The following is a 22,043-nucleotide window of genomic DNA, read 5'->3' as shown; positions in this document are numbered from 1 at the left end:
GACCTGAGTGACGGCATGGAGTGGAGGAAGGCAGAATGGTATCAAGTGGACATCCGGACTAACTTCTGATCTTGCGTTTCCACTCAGATGAATGGGACACTCATCTCTCTCCCCTTCACCATTCCCTCCGTCGCCAGCTTATCTAATGTGGGTGGCGATGCCATAGCAGTCACAGCATCCCAGCTGGAAGTGCGTTTCGATGGGGAAGGGACCATCTTTGTGAGGGTGGGACCGTCCTACGCCGGCTTCCTGCGTGGGATGTGTGGCAACTGGAATGACGATCCTTCTGATGACGATCTGGAGCCTTCCAGAAACGGCAGCGAGCCCAGGTACCTCTAGGGAATCACCAACAGCTCTCAGAGGTGGGAATGGCCTGCAGAACACTTGTTTATACAGTCCCATTTGCTTAGGGAAAGCATCTGAGCACATGGAACTGTACAGCCAGGATAGGCCTTTCAGCCCACAGTGTTGAGTCAACCTATTAACCTACTCCGCGATCAATCCTTATGAACTTTTCCTATCCAAGTATTTGTCCAAATATCTTTTGAAGGTCTTCGTTGTATCTGGTTCTACCATTTCCTCCTCCAGCTCCTTCGATTCGTTTCTGTGGAAATCTTTCGCTTCCCATCTTAAACTGTGCCCCCTGGTTTTAGACTCCCCGACCCCAGGGGAAAACTGTGACTGTCCACGTCATCTATATCCCTCATGGTTTTATAAACCTCTATAAGGTCACCCCGCAACCCCCTTCACTCCTGGAAAACAGACCCAGCCTGCCCAGCCTCCTGTACCTCTCCAGTCCAATGGCATTCTTCCTATAGCTGGGGGGCAAGAACTGCACACAGTTCTCCAAGTGCTGTCTCTCCAACATCTTGTATTGATTGTAGCATGACGTCCCATCTCCTGTACTCAGTGCCTGGAGTGGTGAAGGAAGAGTGCCAAACACTTTCTTCCCTGTCCTATTAACTTCTCTGGAGCGGCAGAGGCCTGATTGTAGTCAATAAGATTATTAGAGGCATAGACAGAGTAGATAGGCGGTTTCTTTCTCCCCAGTGTTGAAATATCTCATATTACAGGGCATAGATTTAAGGTGAGCAGGAACAGTTTCAAAGGAGTTGTGTGGGGCATTGTTACATAGTGAGCGGTGGGGGTCTGGAGTGCGCTGCTCTGGGGAGGGGGTTGGTGAAGGTTGATTCGATAGGTGCATTTAAGAGGCTCTTAGAGTTAGACACACATGAATATACAGGGATATGGACATTGTGTAAGGAGAGAGCTGATTGTAGTTTAATTTGCCCCACACACCTCCTTTGAACTTTCCCTCTCACCTTAAATGCATGCCCTCTGATATTAGATATTACATTGCAGGAAACCATTCCACTTCTTTACTCTTTCTATCTACCTCGTAATCTCATAAACTTATTTCCGCTCTCCCCTAGCCTCGGCCACTACAGAGAAAACAACCAAGGTTTGTCCAAATTCCCCTTATAGTTCATTCCCTTTGATACAAATAGCATCCCGGGGAACCTCTTCTGCACCCTCATTGTAGTCTCAAAATCCTTCCTGTAACATGGTGACCAGAACTGAATACGATAATCTCAACCAGAGTTTTAAATCTACATACGATGACTAATAAAGGCAACCCTGTTGTCTGCATTCTTTACTACCCTAGCAACTTGTGCAAAAATTAACAGCTTCTAGGGAGAAGGCGGTTCTGTCCCACAAACCAGAGATACGGGGTCAGTGGGTTATACAATCACTGTAAATTTCCACCTGGTGTCTGGGCGAGTGGAGTATCTTGGAGGTAGGGCAGCGGGTGGGGGGGGGTGTTGGGGGCAGAGTGGATACGAATGTGAAGGAGAAGGAAATGGGATTAACATCACCGAGTGTCGGAGGCATCGAGTTGTACAGTACAGAAACAGGCCCTTTCACCCGCCACTGGAGGAGATATCTCTATCTCTCTGTCTGTCTGTCTGTCTGTCTGTCTGTCTGTCTGTCTCTGTCTCTGTCTCTGTGTCTCACTCTCTCTCTCTCTCTCTCTCTCTCTCTCTTTGTTTCTTTATTTCTGTCTCTCTGTCTCTTTCTGTCAATCGTTTACACACACATGGGGTACCCCTCCTTCACACACACTCCCTCACGGGTGAACGGGTCTCACGCAGCCAAAATAGCCTACTAACATAACTGACCTGCCATACACTGAAGTTTGTTTGCCTGTAGGTGTGAAGATAACTCCAATGTGACCGAACCTCGGTGCCCCCAGTCTCCCTCTTTTGAGTCCCAGTGCTCCATCATCCTCGACATCGCGGGACCCTTCGCTGCATGTCACCGTCGTCTGGACCCTGAGAACTATTACAGGTCCTGTGTGTACGACCTGTGCCTCCACGGCTCAAATGGTACACGGCTTTGCAGAACCATCACCTCTTACGAGAAAGGATGCATCCTCGAGGGAGTGCATGTTCCCGCCTGGCGCAATCCCAGAATTTGCCGTAAGAACTATTTTTATTCATTCCTATGTTCTAGAAAAAGAAAGTCTCTTGCTACATGAAAGAGGGGTGTGGTACGAGAGGGCATAGCTTCAAGTGCAAGGGGTCTGGGGAGGAATTCTTCTCAATTTTATTTTGGTCAGGGTGACCTTAGTCCTAGAGAAAGTTAGTGGGAAACTGAATGATAAGGAAGACTTCAAAAAGAAGAGAAGAAACACAAAGAAATCAATAAAAAGTGGAAGAATGATTATGTAAGTAAACAAACACGAAATAGAAAAAATGGACAGTAGAAATTTTGGTCATTACATAAAACGGATAATGTGCCTTAAGTGAACATAGGAACTTGTAAGATGAGAAGGGGTAATTATGTGGTTATCGCTGAGGCCTGTGAGATCATTTTCTGATGGTTTTCACAAAGGCACGTCCAACATGCCAAAGACAGATGTTATGTGGGAAGAGAGAACCTCGATACAGTTATTGACACTAAAGAGTGCAGTGATCAGCAAACTGGTAGATATGTCCGCAGGTCCTGGTGGGATGTGTTTAAGGACACTAGAAGTTTTGGCAGAGGTTCTAATATATACATTTATGATAATTTACCAAAATTCGCTGGACTTTGGGCCTTCTTATCAAAGTCAAATTAAGTTTATTATCAAGGTATGCATATGCCACATGAGTTTCAATTTCTTGCAAGCATTTACATAAAAAGATATACTATGGCATTTATGAAAAGTTATACATAAATAAAGAATGACAAAGGATCAATGTGCAAAAGATGGCATATCTGTGCAAATACAAAAACATCAAATGATAATACAATGGATTCTAGTTACTTGGGACACTTCAGGACCAGTACATTTTAGCTCAATTAAGCATCTGTCCCTATTCGCTGAAGTTTCATAGAAATAATTAAAATGGTATCAAAAGACAAACTACCATTTAACTGACGAACATATTATGTATTCAAGTGAAATATGGAGCACATTAGAACACTACCAATACCACTACAGCACTATAAAATTGTGTACTAGTTCCTAATAGTTATCAATTGAAGAATTCATCCAAAGGATGTGTGCATGTGATTGATTTGTAAATGAACAAAATTAGTGTATTTTTCTGATCTTGGACATTGGTGTTTCTGAACCAGGCTGTGATGCAGCCAGTCTGGATACTGTCCACTGAGTACCTATGGAAGTTTGTGAAAGTTTTAGATAACAAGCTGAATCTACACAAACTTCTAAAAAAAATAGAGATGTTGTCGTGTCTTTTTGATGGCATATATTTGGTGGTTCCAGGACAGATACCTGAAATGATAATGCCAAACAACTTACAGTTACTGACCCTCTCCACCTCTGATCCCTAATGAGGACTGCTTCCTGGGCCTCCGACTTCTTCCGCATGTTCTCGATAATCAGCTCTTTGGTTTTGCAGACATTGAGTAAGAGATTGTCGTCGTGGCACCATTCGGCCAGATTTTCTTATGTTCTCATGCAGGTCAGAGAATGGTGAAGAGTTCACTCTGAACAGTGAAGGACAGGGTCCTGGGAAGCACTGGAGCTCAGGCAGTGTTTCCCAGATCCCAAACACCCTCTGGGAAGGGAGGGATTATAAAAACAGATTCCTCCGAACCCACATATGCTCACCCTAAACCTTCAGACATCCCTGCTCTGCAGAGAAAGGTTACTCCATCCGATCTGACTTTGGTGACCTAGTATGCCTCGATAAAGTCCACCCTTCAGCCTTCAGGAAGGACAGACCCTGCCTCTGTAGGCTGAACAAGCTCCACTCTTTGAGTTTCTCAACGAGTTGGTGAAAGCAGCCTTTTCGGCCCAACCAATTCATGCCAACCACGGTGTCCAGTCCAAAATAGTTCAATTTTCCTGCATTTGGTCGATATCCCTCTAAACCTTTCCTATCCATTTACCTTTCCAAATGTCTTTTAAAAGTTGTTATTGTAGCTGCCCTCATCACTTTCACTGGCAGCTCATTGCACATATAAGCCACCCTTTGAGTAAAATGGTCGTATTAAATCTTTCCCATCCTACCTTGAACCTCCGCCCTCTAGTTCTTGATTTCCCAGAAAGAAGGGAAAAGACAATACCCTCACCTTGTCCATTCCCCTCATGGTTTTGTCCACCCACTAGAAGCCACCCTTCATTCCCCTACACACCTAGGAATAAACAGCACAGTATGGGCCCTTTGGCCTATAGTGCGTCCTGGACTTTTAAGCTACACTGAGATCAATCGAACACTTCCTTCCTATATTGCCCTCCATTTTGTATCATTCATCTGCCTATCTCGCGATAGGCAGTTTCTTAAATATCTCGCGAGTATTTACATGTACTACCACTATCTTGGTCGTGTGTTACACACAAACACACACACACACACACACACACACACACACACACACACACACACACACACACACACGCACGCACACACACACACACACACACACACACACACACACACACACACACACACACACACATACCTCTGATTTTAAAAAAAACTTACTTTTGAATTACCTCTGACATCCTCCCCACCACCACCAATATGTTCCTCCAGACACCTTGAGATTATGCACCCTTGTATTGGAAAAAAAAAGTCTCTGGCTCTCTACACTATCGATCCCTCCTATCATCTTGTATACCTCTATAAAGTTGCCTCTCATCCTCCCTCACTTCAAAAGAAAAGCCCCAGCTCGTTCAATTTATCCTCATACGACAATGTTACGCCAATATTTTAATCTACTGCATGTTTGGTCTAACCATTCCTTCCCACATAGTCCTCCATTTTCTTTTCATTCATATCCCTACCTAAAAGGCCCTTAAATATCCTTAATGTGTATGCCTCTTCTACACTCCAGCAGTGTATTTCATGCATTTACCACTCCTGGTGGAAAAGCCCATCCTTCTGCTATCTCCTCTAAACTTTCCTTCACTTGCCTTAAAAGAAATGTCCTCTGGTATTAGCCAGTTTCGCTCTGGATAATGTCCCTAGCTGTCCATTCTATCTCTGCCTCTTAGAGACACCTATTGCATCACCTCACATCCTCCTCCATTCCAAAGAGAAAAGGCTCGTTTGCTTTACTTTCCTCATAAGACATGTTCTCTAATCCTGACAGTGTCCTGGTAAAACTCCTCTCCCCCCTCTCTAAAACCTCTGCATCCTTCCTATAATCAGGTTGCCAGAAATGAACACAGTTCTCCAAGTGTGGTCTAACCTTGAATGCCTGTGATGCCGTTCTTGGGGGAATGTACTCCAAGGTCTCTCTGACTCTACGCAACACTGTTTAGAGTTCTATATAACCTTGTGTATCACTCCACGGTCCACAGCGGGTAGAATATTTAGCCAGGTTTCTGTCAACGATGAATGTCTGTGTGTGTAGATACATCGAGGTTTGATTCTCACGGTGAACTAACGCCCTGGTGTTTTCTTCAGCGATGCCCAATCCATGCAGAGATCAGGAATGCACGGCGGAAGAGTGGTGTGGAGAGCGAGGAGGCAATTACGGCTGCTTCTGTAATACGACAACCAATCTCGCCAATCACCGCGCTTACGGTAATAGAACAAGCTCTTCTTCCTGAATTAGTTTTGTTTCCTATCGAACAGCTGATAAATTTGCAAATATATTTTTTCATTACAGCAAGTACTGCAAGGCTGACGGAGGCCGACAGGGTGCACGTTACTCTGAAAGTAGCGAGAATCAGAATCGCGTTAATTATCCTTGATATTCCTATGCTGTGAAATTTGTTGTTTTGCAGCAACAGTACCGTGCAAAGCATAACAATGTTGCAAGTAGCAAAAAAATTAAATAGTATGAAAGAGGAATATCAAGATACCGTAGTATCCATGGACTGTTCGGGAATCCAATGGCGGAGGGGAAGAAGCTGTACGCAAATCATTGAGAGTGAGTCTTCAGGATCATGTGCTTTTTTCCCTGATGGTAACAATAAGAGAGTTTGTTCCAGAAGGTGAGGGTACTCGATGATGGGTGCTGCCTTTTTGAAACACAGCCCCTTGAAGATGTCCTCAATAATGATGGAGGCGGCTGAACCTGTAACTCTCTGCGATACCAGGCTGTCAAAGCCTAGTGTATTGTCATGCACGTGTGCAGTGAAAGGCTTGTAACATCATCATAGACAATTAGCATCGTATAACCACAGAGCTAAATGAAAATTAAAGACATTGGAAATAAATACAAACTAAGCATAAATTAATCAATATTTTGGTGAGAAAGAACACAATTAGAACAAGAAATAAAGCCCATTTTAGCGCAAAGAGCAAAGTGCATGCATGCACAGGTGCAACATGAGGTATAGGAGAAGAATTAAACCATTTTGTCCATTACGTCTGCCATTCAAACATAAAAACTTTTTTTTTCAACTCCACTCTCACGCATTCACTCCATAACCCTCAAGAACCCCTACTAATTAAGCATCTCAAAATGTTCATCTTAAATACACCCAAATTTGGAACAAATTGCATCGATTCATCCCCTGCTGGCTGAAGAAATTTCACCTCATCTTAGTTCTAAAGACTCTGATGCTGTGCCCTCATAGAGATGGAAAAATCTAAACATCCATGCTATCTAGGACTTCCACTATCAGGCATTCTCAATAAGATACACCCCTTCCCCCATCCTTTTGAACTCCATCAAGTACACGCCCAAAGACATCAAACGCTCCTCATACATTAAGCTTTTCATTCGGTGATCCTTCTTGTGGACCTCTTCTGGACCCTCTCCAATGTCGGTGCATTCTTCCTTAGATATGGGCCCAAAATTGCTAAAAATATTCCAAATATGGTCAAACCTGTGCCTTGTAAATTCTCAGCAGTTCATCTTTGATTTTGTATTCTAGTCATACTCTGGTTTCAAAGTTCAAAGTAAAATAATTATCAAAGTACATATATGTCAACATATATAACCTTGAGATTCATTTCCTTGTGGGCATACTCTATAAATCCATAATAGAATGTTAGACATAACAGAATCATTGAAAGATCCCACCAATTTGGGCATTCAATCAGTGTGCAAAAGACAATACATCAATCAATCAATCAATCAATCAATAGATAGATTAATTGATGGATGAATGAGTGAATAAACAAAGAAATAGACAGATTAATTGATAGATAAATAGATAAATAAATAAATACATCCATACCAAGAACATGAGATGCAGAATCCGCCTAAGTGGGTCCAAAGATTGTTGGTAGATTTCAATGATGAGGCAAGTGAAGATGAGTGAAGTTATCCCCTTGGCTTCAAGAGCTTGATGATTAAGCCGCTCAAGGGCATCGTTGTTTCCATACCAGGCCGTGATGCAGCCAGTCAATATACTATCCCTTACACATCAAGAGCTCAGACTTCCACACAAGAAATCCAGAATGTCCCCAATGGCTATCAATGATTCTTATCGATGAACCATTGAGAAAGCTCCTATTTGGATGCGTCACGGCTTGACAGTAACTACCCTGCCTGAGACGGCAAGAAACTGCACAGAGTTTTGGACACAGCTCAGTACATCACAGAAACCGGTCCCCCCTCCACGGACTCTGCACTTCTCACCTGTTCAGTAAGGCAGCCAACATAATCAAAGACCTCACCGACCATGGACACTCTCCCTTTATCCCCCACCCCCAATGAGCAGGCTCAAGGACAGCTTCTACTCTGCTGTTAAAAGACTTTTGAATAATCTTCCAGTATGACAAGACGGCCTTCTGACCTTGCATCCTGCTTCATCGTGACTTTACACCTTATTGTCTGCCTGCATTATACTTTCTGTGTAATTGTCACAGTTTATTATGGCTCGCTGTGCTTTTCCCTTGTACTCCTCAACGCAGCATTGCAATGAAATAATGAACACAAGCAAGTTTGAAGGCACTGGAAATCCAAAGCAACTGCCACAAAATGCTGGAGGAACTCGGCAGGCCAGGGAGCATCTGTGGAAATGTATCAGCAGTTGATGTTTTGGGCCGAGACCCTTCTTCAGATCTGAAAAGGAAGGGGGAAGACAGAAGGTGGGGGGAGTGGAAGGAGGATAGCTAAAAGCTGAAAGGTGAAGCCAGGTGGGTAGGAAAGGTAAAGAGCTGGAGAGGAAAGAATCTGATAGGCAAGGAGAACAGACCATAGGAGAAAGGGAAGGAAGATGGGACCCAGGGAGCGGTGATAGAGATGAGAAGACGTAAAAAGCTAGAGTGGGGAATAGAAGAAGAGGAAAATTCAATATTCATGCCATCAGGTTGGAGGCTGTAGCCCCTCCATCCTGATAGTGGTCCCATCTTGGCAAAAGAAGAGACCGTGGAGTCCATGTCGGATTGAGAATGGGAATCAAAATTAAAATGTTCGGCCACTGGGATCTTCAGCTTTTTGCAGATGGAGCGTTGGTGTCCCCCGGTTTACAACGGGTGTCACCAATGTAGAACCACATCAGAACACCTGGCACAATATTCGACCCTGGCAGACTTACAGATGAATTGTCCCCTCGCCTGGAAGGACCGTTTGGGGCCCTGAATGGAGGTAAGGGAGGAGGAGAATGGACAGGTATAGCACTTGGGCCGCTTGCAGAGATAAGTGCCGGGAGAGATGAATGGACAAGGGAATTGCAGAGGGAGCAATCCCTGTGGAGAGGTGGTTAGTGGTAGGATCCCTTTGCAGATGGGGGACATTGTGTAAGATGATGTGTTGGATGCAGATATCCAATGAAATGTTCTGTATGGATGGCATGTAAAACAAAGTTTTTCTCTGTATATACACAGAGGGATATTGGGTTTCAAGTCCATCGCTCCTTGCAAGTGGCAACATAAGAAGACAAGTTGGTGAAGAAAGCAAATGTCATGCTTGTCTTCATCGGTTGGGGATGAATACAAGAGTAAGAACGTGGCACATGGCAGCTGTATAAAACTTAGGTCCATGGTGTATGCTTGTTTGTACCTGGACAGGCTATTGTTGATCTTCACTCCCCAGGAAACTGACCCTGTCAATCTTCAGTTACTGACACAGATGGTCTTCCTTTTGCAGACTACCAGCTGACGTGCTGTGGCGACAACAGCAGCATCTCATTCGCACGCTGCCTTTTATTCAGCGATGGATGGGCGGCTCAATCTTTTCACCTGAATGATCCCAACTGCAAGGCCAATCTCAGCCACGGGAGGGCTATTTTCACTTTCAATAGTCATCAAAGATCCTGCGGCTCGAAGCTCAAGGTAATTATATACCAATTACATATTGATCCCGGTAGCCATCGCTTCAATTCCACTTGCCATTCCCACACCAACATGCCTGTCCATAGCATCCTCTACTGCCAAATGATGTCAGACCCAGGCTGGAGAGATCCGGCATGTCTCCGTCAACCCTTACCAGTTTTTATCAATGCACTAATTTCCAAATGCAGTCTGACCGGCACCGTATAAAGTCTAAGCTGTACATCCTTGCTTGTATTTTATATCCCAATCTTTCCGCAGTTTGACTTCACAAAAAGAAATCTGGCATGTCCCTAACAACTTATACCAACATTTATCGATGCCCCATTCAGGCATCCTATCCGAATGCATCTCGGCTTGGTCCGGCAATTGCACTGACCATAACCGCCAGAAACTTCCAAAGAATCATGGACGTAACTCATAGAAATCAGCTTCACTCTGCCCAGGCTTCCCACTGCCTTGGTAAAGTATCCCTCATAATCAAAAACCACCCCCACCCCCCCTCCCCCGATCACGGATATTCCCTCTTCTCCCCTCTCCCAATGTGCAGAGGATACAAAGCCTGAAATCACATACCTGACAGCTTCCATCCTGGTGTTTTAGGATAGTTCCCTAATACAACGAATTGACAATCTACTTTGTTATGATCTTGCACTTTATCGTTTTCCTGCAATTGTTACACTTTATTCTGCAGTCTGTTATTGTCTTGTCATGTCCATACTGCACCAGCCGCCACTACTGGGCTATAAACGTGCAGGAGCAGTGTGTGGTTAAGTCCCTGGCTCAAGGACACACTCGCTGCCTCGGCTGAGGCTCGCTAGCCCAAAGCCTTAACCGCTTGGCCACACGGCAACACCTTATTGTTTTACCTTGTAATGATCTTACCTGCATGAACAGTATGCAAGACAAGCATTTCACTCTATCTCGGTACATGTGATGATAATAAACCAATTCCAACAGCAAATTCCCCCCGTTGATTTCTCACATTCTTCTGGCCCCATCCCCTCCTTCTCTTACCCTCTCCTACAGCCCTCTGTTTATCCACCTCCTGCCCTTTATCCCATAGTTTACTGTAAGATTCATTTTACTTCAGCACAGTCATGCGCCTATTTATCTAAAGAATGCCTCCAGTGCTCCTGGCAGTACATTCCAGGCACACACCAATCTCGGCATAAAAGAAACTTGCTCCTCACTTCTCAGTTAAACTCACCGCGTCTCACCTGAAATGAGTGCCCTCTGGCATGTGACCTTTCGACCCTGTAAATAGGTAAGCAGAGCGAATGAGCTGATCTACGTGTTTATGGAGCAGCTGGAAATTTGATGGTGATAGGGAAGATATTGTTCCTAAACCATTGAGTGTGTGTCTTTATCTAGTAATGAGAAGAGGGCATGTGTTACACTAAGTGATGGATGGTGCCTTCTTGAGACACCTCCTCTAGAAGATGTCCACGATGGTGGGGAGGACTGTGCCCCTGATGGAGAGAGCTCGGTCTCCACCTCACTGCAGCGTCTTGCGATCCTGCGATCGGGAGCCTCTGCACCAGACGGTGATGCAAACCATCTGGATGCTCTCCATGGTACATGTGTAGAAGATTTCTAGCTCCTTTGGGCAAACTCCTAATGGGGTGCAGGTGTGGGTGTGCCGCCTTCATTTTTGTGGAATGAACTGCCAGAGGAGGCAGAGCAGGCAGGAGCAGTTCCCCTATTTGCGTGTCATCTGGACATGGACAGCCGAACATGGAGAGGTATGAGATTAACGCACAATTAGTATAGAGGGGATTACAGATGAAGCAAACGCAGTGTGCTGAATCTGTGCTGTACAATTCAATTACTACAATTTCAGAGTATGCTGCAGTGTGCGCTTCCAGAGATGTTTAGGGACTGCTTGCCCCACTCCCATCAGGGAGCAGGCTCCGTAGCATCCACGTCAGGACCGCTAATCTGAAAAAATGTGACCTTCCCCAGAAGTCAGGCTGATCAACACTGATTAACCCAACCCACCACTACATCTACATCAGTCACTTTATGAACATACGATCAGTCTATGTACAGTATATAAGACCACAGACCACAGATATAGGAGGATGATCAGGCTAGGCACACCATTGAGTCTGCTCCGCCATTCCATCATGGCTAATTTATTATCCCTCTCAACCCCATTCTCCTCTTTTCTCAACTTTACTTTTGACGGCCTTTCTAATCAGGAACCTATCAACGTTTACTTAAAATACACCCAATAACTTAACCCTCACCGATAACTCTGGCAATAAATTTCACGGATTCACCACCCTCTGGCAAAATGAATTCCTCCTCATCTCTCTTCTAAAGGGACATCCTTTAACTTATATCACATTCAAACCGATGAGTGCATTGTGTTTTACGAGAGTGATTTATACTTATATTTTTGTGTTTTTAAGCTTATTCTGTGTGTGCATGTGTGTTATGTGTATAACTAGTAGAGTGGATAGGGGAGAGCCAGTGGATGTGGTATATTTAGATTTTCAAAAGTCTTTTGACAAGGTCCCACACAGGAGATTAGTGTGCAAACTTAAAGCACACGGTATTCGGGGTATGGTATTGACGTGGATAGAGAATTGGGTGGCAGACAGGAAGCAAAGAGTGGGAGTAAACGGGACCTCTTCAGAATGGCAGGCAGTGACTAGTGGGGTACCGCAAGGCTCAGTGCTGGACCCCAGTTGTTTACAATATATATTAATGATTTAGACGAGGGAATTAAATGCAGCATCTCCAAGTTTGCGGATGACACGAAGTTGGGCGGCGGTGTTAGCTGTGAGGAGGATGCAGGGTGACTTGGATAGGTTAGGTGATTGGGTAAATTCATGGCAGATGCAATTTAATGTGGATAAATGTGAGGTTATCCACTTTGGTTGCAAGAACAGGAAAACAGGTTATTATCTGAACGGTGGCCGATTAGGAAAAGGGGAGATGCAACGAGACCTGGGTGTCATTGTAAACCAGTCATTGAAGGTGGGAATGCAGGTACAGCAGGCGGTGAAAAAGGCAAATGGTATGTTGGCATTCATAGCAAAAGGATTTGAGTACAGGAGCAGGGGGGTTCTACTGCAGTTCTACAAGGCCTTGGTGAGACCGCACCAAGAATATTGTGTGCAGTTTTGGTCCCCTAATCTGAGGAAAGACATTCTTGTCATAGAGGGAGCACAGAGAAGGTTCACCAGATTGATTCCTGGGATGGCAGGACTTTCATATGACGAAAGACTGGATCGACTAGGCTTATACACACTGCAATTTAGAAAATTGAGCGGGGATCTTATTGAAACGTATAAAATTCTAAAGGGATTGGGCAGGCTAGATGCAGGAAGATTGTTTCCGATGTTGGGGAAGTCCAGAACGAGGGGTCACAGACGAAGGATAAAGGGGAAGCCTTTTAGGACCGAGATGAGGAAAAACTTCTTCACACAGAGTGGTGAATCTGTGGAATTCTCTGCCACAGGAAACAGTTGAGGCCGGTTCATTGGTTATATTTAAGAGGAAGTTAGATATGGCCCTTGTGGCTAAAGGGATCAGGGGGTATGGAGAGAAAGCAGGTACAGGGTTCTAAGTTGGATGATCAGCAATGATCATACTGAATGGCGGTGCAGGTTCGAAGGGCCGAAGGGCCTATTCCTGCACCTATTTTCTCTGTTTCTATGCGGCATTGGATCCAAAGTAACAATCATTTCGTTCTCCTTTATGCCCGTTTACTAAAGAATGACAATAACCAATCTTGAATCTTGAAACACTCAGCAGGTCAGGCACCATCTGTGAGGAAAGAGGGACAAAGTTAATATGGACACTCAATCATGGATCAGTTGGGGCGTAGGGCTCACTTTAATTCTCTGTGACTCAATAATATGATGTTTTCTAACCATTAGGTAAATAGAACACACTTTATACATTCCAACACCGTCCACGGATATTATGGTGCAGACAATGGAATTGTCCTAAGGAACCGGACACTATCCATAGAATTCTCCTGCACAGTCCCGTTGACAATTAATCTGTCCCTGCCTTTGGGGAAAGTTGTAATGAGGTAAGGACTTAATGTCGGCTGGTATATCAATGTCAACAGCTTTCATTTTTATTAATTTTCAACAGATGTTGGGTTTCATTGACAGGGCCATTTTTTCTTTACATTATCCCTGACTACCTCCCTTGACAAGGTGTGAGTGAGCCAGGTCTTTGTTGCAGTCTGTGTGGGGAATATAGTCCCATGGTGGTGTTTGTGGTAGGAAGGGACCCCGAGGTTCAGATCCAACAGAACTGAATGAATGGCTGATAGATTTCCGAGTCAGAAAGGGAAGGGGTGTGTGGAATCCTGTGGGAGGTGCTGTTCCCCTGCCACCCCCATCCCCACTGCTCTTCCTTGCTGAGCAGGGAGAGCTGGGAGGAGTTTTTAGAAAGGGCTGTTGGAGTAGCCAAGGGTGAGTAACCATGGTGCATTCTGGCGAATACGCCCAGTGTGTGCCAGAGGTGGAGGGAAGGAATTTTCAGGGGGCTGGTGACTGGGGTGCCAATGGAACGGGCGCCGATCTTAATTAACATCAGAAAACATCTCTTGACCCCATTAGCTCCCACATCCCAACAATGTACGGGCTCAGTGGGGTAATTTACCAGCCCCGGAATAACGAAGCATGTCATTAAAACTGAGCTGCATTACTTCTCCAGAATCAGAATCAGGTTTATTATCACTGACTCAGCTGACATGAAGTCTGTTGCTTTGTGGAAACAGTGCAGTGAGAAAAACATATTATATGAGAAACAAATAGTGTAAAAATAGACGAGAAATGTGGTGGTGAGAGAAGCTGGCTGAGTCTAGAACTGTCTGATAGAAGTCCTTAAGATGATGAAAGTTACGGAGCATCTTTCTCTCCAGGGTCAAATTGTGTAATACCAGAGAAAGGAGATGTGAGAGCAATCGTTTTACACAGAGAGTGGTGGATGCCTGGAATGTGCTGCCAGGGGTGGTGGTGGAGGCAAATACAATAGGGGCATTGAAAATGTCCTCAGATAGGCACATGAATGTTCAACGAATGGAGGAATATGGACATTGTGTAGGAAGGAGGGATGAGTTTAGTTGGACATTTATTAACTATTTTAATTGGTTTGGCCTAACATTGTGGGCCAAAGGACCATTTCCTGTGCTGTACTGTTCTATGTACAAACTCCTCTGAATGGTGAGGCAAGATATATGTTCCAAATAGCCGACTTCTCACATGTTATTGTGGTTTTTTGTTGTAGTTTCATCATTGTTGTACTGCCCTATGTTCTGTGGTTTCAAACATGTCTTCCTTTCATTAAACAGCGTTGTAAACATCGTGTTGCCTACTGGTACCGGCTGCCTCGAAGCGTCAATGATTATGTACCGGGATGCGCAGTACAGCCAGGCCTACACCGAGACACCCATCTTCCTCGAAGTCGGGAGTATGGTTTACATCGGGATTCACGTCCGGGACCTTGATGCTGACCAGTTTGTAGCGACACTGGAGAACTGTTGGGTCACTCCCATAAGTGACCCGTCATCACACGTTAAATGGGCACTTGTAACCAATCAGTAAGTACGTCACAGAGGAAGGGAGTCTTGTACTAGTTGGGAGAATGGGGAAATAATTGGCAGATGGAATACAGTGGAGGGAAAAGTGGTGTTTTGCACTATTGTCTGTTCTTAAGCCCATCATCACCACTGGGGCATAGGATGCCAACAACAACTCGCCAGTTTCCTCTGTCCTGGGCCTGTAGAAGTTTGATCGGCTCCCTGGCTTCCACTTTCACCACATGATTTCATACATCTTCTGGACAAAGTTCCTTCCTCTCCCAGTGATGAGGTCTTTGGAGCCTCTGTTGGCGTTCCTGTTGGCCCAATGCCCAACCCTCCTCTTTTCACAGACGGGCTTGGAGCCACCCATGGGGGTGTTGTAATGCACTTTGGTACGAAGAATAAAGTGTAGACTATCTTCACTCAGAGGCTGGTGCAAATGTGGATTGAGCTACCAACAGAAGTGGCGGATGTGGGTTCTAAGATAAGTTTGGATAAGTACGTGGTTGAGAGCGAAATAGTCTGGGTACAGGGGCATGGGACAAGGCAGAAGTTTGTCGCCACGGACTAGATGGGTCAGAGGGCTTTTGTCTGTGCCTTAGTGCTCTATGGCTCCAGAGATCATTCTGAAATTAGAGTGCACAGGGAGTTGGGAGTTCGAGTTCAGCATTCCTTTAAGTTTAACTTTCAAGTTGGGTCGGTGGTTAATTGGAAAATTAGTTTATTATTGTCACATGTGCGGAGCTACTGTGAAAAACCACATTTTGCACGCCATTCATAGAGATCAATTCATCACATCAGAGCATCAGAGTACAGTTACAGTTACAGAGAAAGTGCAGTGCAGTCAGACAACTAAGTGCAAGGGTGATGACAAGGTAGATTGTGAGGTGAACAGTCCATCTTATCATAGTAGGGGCCATTGAGTAGTCTTTTAACAGCCCGATAGATGCTCTCCTTGTGTCTGCTGGTCTGTGGTTTCAGGCTTTTGTATCTTCTTCCTGATGGGGGTGGGAAGAGAGAATATCTGGTTCGGTGGGTCTTTGATTATGCTGGCTGCTTTACCGAGACAGTGGGAAGTGTAGACACAATCCATAGAGGGGAGGTTGGTTTCCATGATACGTTACAGTTTCTGGTGATCACGAGCCGAGCTGTTGCTTCACAAAGCTACGATACAGACCACGCATCCACACCAGCCTGTGTAACTCACTATCGCTTCTCAGTAATGCTATGTTCTGCAATCGGTTTCTCTTTTTCACTACCTCGATGTACTTGCATGTTAAATTATCGGTCTGGATGACAGTCAAGCAAAAGCTTCTCACTGGATCTCGGTACACGATACAAAGATAAACCTATACCAGTTCAAAAGACGCGTGCATTCCGAACCAGTAATAGAACATAGAATAGTACAGCACATTACAGGCCCTTCGGCCCACAATGTTGTTTTGACCCTCAAACCCTACCTCACATATAACTCCCCACCTTAAATTCCTCTATATACCTGTCTAGTAGTCTCTTAAACTTCTTAAACTCTTAAAATGAAACAAAAAAGATTGGAAGAGCACAGCAGGTCGGAAATAGAGAAACAGTTATAAACATAAGAGATTGTGCAGATGCTGGAAATGCAGACTAACAGGCATGCAACACGCTGAAGAAACTCAGCAGATCAAGCAGCAAGGGGAAGATTAGTTGAGACTCTTCATCAGGACTGGACAAGAAGGGGGCAGAAGCCAGAATAAGGTGTTTAGGGGAAGGGGAGGAGCACTTACCTAGTTTGTACTCCTTCCACTCCCCGGCCTTCTTCTGGCTTCTTCCCTCTTCCTTCGCTGTACTGATGAAGGGTCTTGGCCTGAAAATTCGACTGTCTACTGCTTTCCATGGATGCTAAGTTCGTGCACATTTTGTATGAAAAACGGAGTAAGCTTTGCCAATTTGAGTGGGTGCAGCATTCCCAGTGTCCTATATTTTATTATTTATTTTTTACGCAGGTGCCCGAATGCTGTCAGTGAGGTGGTGATCGAAGAAAGCGGCGTCTCCTCGATCTCCCGATTCAAATTCTCAGCTTTTAAGTTTCAGGGCGATGTGAATGATGTCTACGTGCATTGTCAAATTCAGCTGTGCAATTTCCGAACGACCCGGTGCTCCCTGGTAAGCTCACATCCCATCCTTGTGGCTACGCAGATATGTTAATAAGACCATAAGATACAGTAGCAGAAATAGGCTATTATACCCATCAAATCTGCTTACTTACTTACTGCCCGCTATGCTGCTGATGCTTAGCGGAGCAATAACGGTCTTCCATCTCTGTTTACCCTTGACCATTTTTTCGTTTTGATCTTAGTGGTGTTCAGGGCTTCCTTTATCATGCCAGTAGCTACTTCTCAAAGTTCTCCACCGTCAGACATGCAAGTCCCCGGTGTAGACGACTCCGGAGTACCATCACTCCCAGATGTAGGATTACTCGTTGCTGTTTCGGTAACAATTTTGTTTGACCTGTCGAGATTGTTAGCCCTGATCTGATCTCCTGAACCTGGAGGACTGGTAGACCACACAGTCTGACCTCCACCCTTTGACCTGTTCGGCATGCGTCACCCTACGAACAGCCAAAGCATAGTAACCTGGCTCCAGCTAGCAGACCTCTCCAGATCAATGAGACACACAAGCCTCCAAACTCAATGTCAAGGTTATTGACTGCAAATGCTGGAAATGCAGAGTAACAGACACAAAACGCTGGAGAAACTCAGCAGATCAGGCAGCATCCATGCAAAAGACCTTCTTTAATGCCATTAGGCTTTACAATTCTACCGCCAGGACTTAAGAACTTTTTAAAAGCTATTATTAATGCTTTTTGAGATAGTGATTTAGATGCATATCAGATTTTTTACTGAGTTAAGTATTGTATGTAATTAGTTTTGCTACAACAAGTGTATGGGACATTGGAAAAAAGTTGAATTTCCCTATGGGGATGAATAAAGTATCTATCTATCTATCTATCTATCTATCTTTGGAGGCATCAGATTTTCCCCATCATTCAATCATTGCTAGATTTTCTCAGCCCCATTTTCCTGCCTTCTCCCTTTGATGCCCTTACTGATTATGAGCCTATCAACCTCCACCTTAAATATATCCAATGAATTGGCCTGCCTAGCTGTCTATGGCAATGAATTCCATAGATTCACCACCCTCTAGCTGAAGAAATTGGTTTTGTCTCTGTTCTATAGGGACAACACTTTATTCTGAGTCTGTGCCCTCAGATTCAAGACTCTCCTATTGATAGAAACGTTCTCTTCATGTCCATTCTACCCAGGCTTTTCAGTATAATGTGTGGTTCAGTGAGATTCTGCCAACCACTTTTCCCCCACCCCCCAATATCCCTCTGATCTTTATAAAGCTTCAGCATTACATCCTTATATTCTAGTGCTTTCAAAATGAAAGCTAACATTGCATTTGCCTTCGTTACTACAAACCCAATCTGCAATAAACCTGGAGGAAATCCTAGATGATAAAATTTTACTTCTCAACTAGCCACTCTATTAAATTAAAATGTTTCATCTCCTTAGTCACACACATTAGATGGCATAGGGTGAGGTTTCATTATACAGTCATAGTGTCAGACATCAGAAAAACAAGCCCTTAGGCCCAACTGGTCCATGCTGACTAAAGCGTCCAATGCAACCTAAACCCATCTGCCCACGTTTCAGAATCAGGATCATGTTTATTATCACTGTGTTATATAGAGCATAGAACAGTACAGCACAGTATAGGCCCTTCAGCCCACAATGTTGTGCCAACCTTTTAAACTACTCCAAGATCAATCTAACCATTCCCTCCCACATAGCCACCCATTTCTCTTCCATCCATGTACCTCAGAGTCTCTTATGTATCATTAATATGCAGTGCCTCTACCACCACATCTGGCAGTGCGTGCCACACACATACCACTCCTACCCTACCCGATACTTTCTTCCAGTCGCTTTTAAAGAACGCCCCTCATGTATTAGCCATGGCTGCTCTAGGAAAAAGGTGCTGCTATTTCACTCCATCTATGCCTCCCATTATCTTGCACACCTCTATCTAGTCACCTCCCATCCTTCACTCTAAAGAGAAAATCACTAATTTGTTTAATCTCTCCTCATAAGTCCAGGTAGCATCCTGGTAAATCTCATCTGCACCCTCTATGAAGCGTCCACATCCTTTCTATAATGAAGCCAGCAAACTCCAACACAATACCCCAAGTGTGGTCTAACCAGAGTTTAAAGAGCTGCAACATTTCTTTATCGATCTTGAACTCAATCCCCTGGTTAATAAAGGCAAAGGCGCCAGACGTCTCTTTAACCACCCTATCACGTTGCGAGGATCTGTGGACATGGACCCACATTACTAAGAATCCCGCATTTGGGTTTGTAGTGAAATTTGTTTTTCTGTGGCAGCAGTACAGTGCATGGCATAAAATATGTCTATAAGTCACAATTCTAAAAATAATAAATAATGCGTCTGGGCCGGTCATTAATCTGATGGTAGAGAGGGTAAAGCTGCTGCTGAAATACTGAGTGTGCGTCTTCTGGCTCCTGTACGTCCTCTATAATTCTGTGAACCTTTGTAATGTCACCCTTTAGCTTCTTTCGCTCCAGAGAAAACAGTCCCAACCTGCCCAGCCTCTCATAACTCAAGCCCTTCTCTCATGGTCACACCCGGCTGAATCCTTGCTACATCCTCTTCAGCTTAATCACACCCTTCCTAAAGCTGTGTGACGAAATATTCTGTGCAGTCTCACTAATGTCTTGTACACCAATAATACGATATCCTGCCATCTTCACCACCTTGCCCGTTTGTGTCACACTTTCAGGAAAGACTGCACCTGTTCCTCTAGTTCCCTCTGCTTTGCATGATTGCAACCAGTGATACCTCTTGTGTATATTTCAGAATTGTCCACACCAGAGAGCCGCTAGGAATGTTAGAGGTATGAAGCAAACAGGAATTTTCACCATTGGCCCAGTCAGAAAGTTGAGTAATACAGGTACGTCAAAAACAGATCAAAGCCATCGGGCTTTTAAATCCGCTGTATTCATTGTATGCGCAACTCTTGTTCTATCTTAAACACTTTGTTCAAAGCTACATCGATGGGTGTCTTATGAAGTCCTGGGTGTTAACATCACCAATAGCTCCCTTCCTCCCCCTCCCATCCTCACCCTATCTTCTTCCCACTCCCTTCTACCCCCTCCCTTCCTCCCACTCCCTTCCATCCCCATCCTTCCTGCCCCTCTATTCCACTCCTCCTCTCTCTCCCACACACACTGATTTTTACTGGGGATGGGTTAGTCTCACACACACACACACACACACACACACACACACACACACACACACACACTCACACACACACACACACACACACACACACACACACACACACACACACACACACACACACACACACACACACACACACATTGAACCTGGAGTCTGTGTGAGAATGTTTCTACCACTGTTCCCCATTCCATGAAAGCGTTCCTTGCCCTGAATAAAGACCCTAACACTGTGTCACTTTTCTTTGACAGATTTCATGGTCGATGGCAACGACGTAATCTTAAGCTCTCCATGACGTCTGGCTTCTTTTTACTCACCTGCCTGTTCCTTCAACATGTTCTACAAATTTGAGGGCCCATTTTCAGTTTTGAAATCCAATGTTAAGTCAAGCTCGATCAATAAAACAATCAGACCCTTTTGCATTCTCTCCCCTATTGATAGGATCTTGTGTGTGGTTTCGGTGTCGTGAGCTTTTCTGTCTCTGATGCTCCTTTCTGAATAAACTACACTCATCAGAGCAAATTATTTTGTTAAATGTTAGTTTTCAATATATGGATATTTCAGTGTCAAAGACTCATACAGCATGGAAACAGGTCGGTGCAATTAGTTGGTGTATGGTGACTTTGACTCAGTGGCCACATTCTTTCCAATATTTTTCATTAGTTTCTACATAGAAGAACACTGAGTACATGGAAGTATCTACAAAAGGTCAAAAAAGACGAAATAAAACTACCAACTGTATTATATCTGTTCATAATAACAATCTCATTACCCCGTATTCATGTAAGTTAATCAATAGTTATATTGAAACTAACATATTACAAAAACACAAGAATCTAACCCCTACCAAGACTGAAGCTGTTTATTAAGGCGAAAAGAAGGTAAAATACCTTCTCACATAATAACAATTAATAATAGCCAACTTCTTAAGTTAAACAACCAGTTGAAGGTTTTGAAAATAATTCAGAAAAGTTTCCCACAATGTTTGAAAGTCTTGACGAGATTCAGAAATTGAACAACGAATCTTCTCTAAATCTAAACATGACATAACGTCGCATAACCATTGGGCATGAGTAGGAGGAAAAACATCTTTCCATTTAAACAAAAATGGCCTCCTAGCTTTTAGAGAGTTAAAAGCAAAAATATGTAAATCAAATGCCTTCAGCTTAAGATCTAGCTCTGCAACAAAATCGAATCGGGCCGTCAGAGGGTGAGTCTTAAAATTGACTTCAAAACGTAAGAAAAAGATTGAAAACTTTCCTTCCAATATTTTTCAAGATTCAGACAAGTCCAAAACATATGAATTTATGAAGCTTTTCCATTATTACATCTGTCACAGTAGGGAGAAATATCCAAATAAAACTGAGATAGCTTATCCTTAGTCTTATGAGCTCTATGTACCACCTTAAATTGATTGAGGGAATGACGAGCACATTAGCGATGAAGTATTAACCAGTTTAAAAAATTATTTCCAAGTTTCATCAGAAATTGAAATC

The 22,043-nt window shown here is 44.0% G+C and overlaps 1 protein-coding gene across 1 annotated transcript in view; it reads left to right on the top strand.

Moving 5' to 3' along the window:
• Window positions 1-21,069, top strand: part of LOC140733040 (alpha-tectorin-like) — a 43,721-nt gene extending 22,652 nt beyond the window's left edge. The window contains exons 11-19 of the mRNA XM_073055833.1: window positions 88-329; window positions 2,212-2,480; window positions 5,925-6,044; window positions 9,508-9,692; window positions 13,583-13,740; window positions 15,013-15,261; window positions 17,229-17,388; window positions 20,164-20,257; window positions 20,799-21,069. Coding sequence (XP_072911934.1) covers window positions 88-329; window positions 2,212-2,480; window positions 5,925-6,044; window positions 9,508-9,692; window positions 13,583-13,740; window positions 15,013-15,261; window positions 17,229-17,388; window positions 20,164-20,257; window positions 20,799-20,842 — 1,521 coding nt within the window. The 3' untranslated portion in view covers window positions 20,843-21,069. The remainder of the gene's footprint in view (window positions 1-87; window positions 330-2,211; window positions 2,481-5,924; window positions 6,045-9,507; window positions 9,693-13,582; window positions 13,741-15,012; window positions 15,262-17,228; window positions 17,389-20,163; window positions 20,258-20,798) is intronic.
• The last annotated feature ends 974 nt before the right edge of the window (window positions 21,070-22,043 follow it).

This window comes from Hemitrygon akajei, chromosome 1 (assembly GCF_048418815.1).
Source record: "Hemitrygon akajei chromosome 1, sHemAka1.3, whole genome shotgun sequence".
NCBI lineage: Eukaryota > Metazoa > Chordata > Chondrichthyes > Myliobatiformes > Dasyatidae > Hemitrygon > Hemitrygon akajei.
Note: the sequence above shows the minus strand (reverse complement) of the source record. Positions and strands in the feature narration are given on the sequence as shown.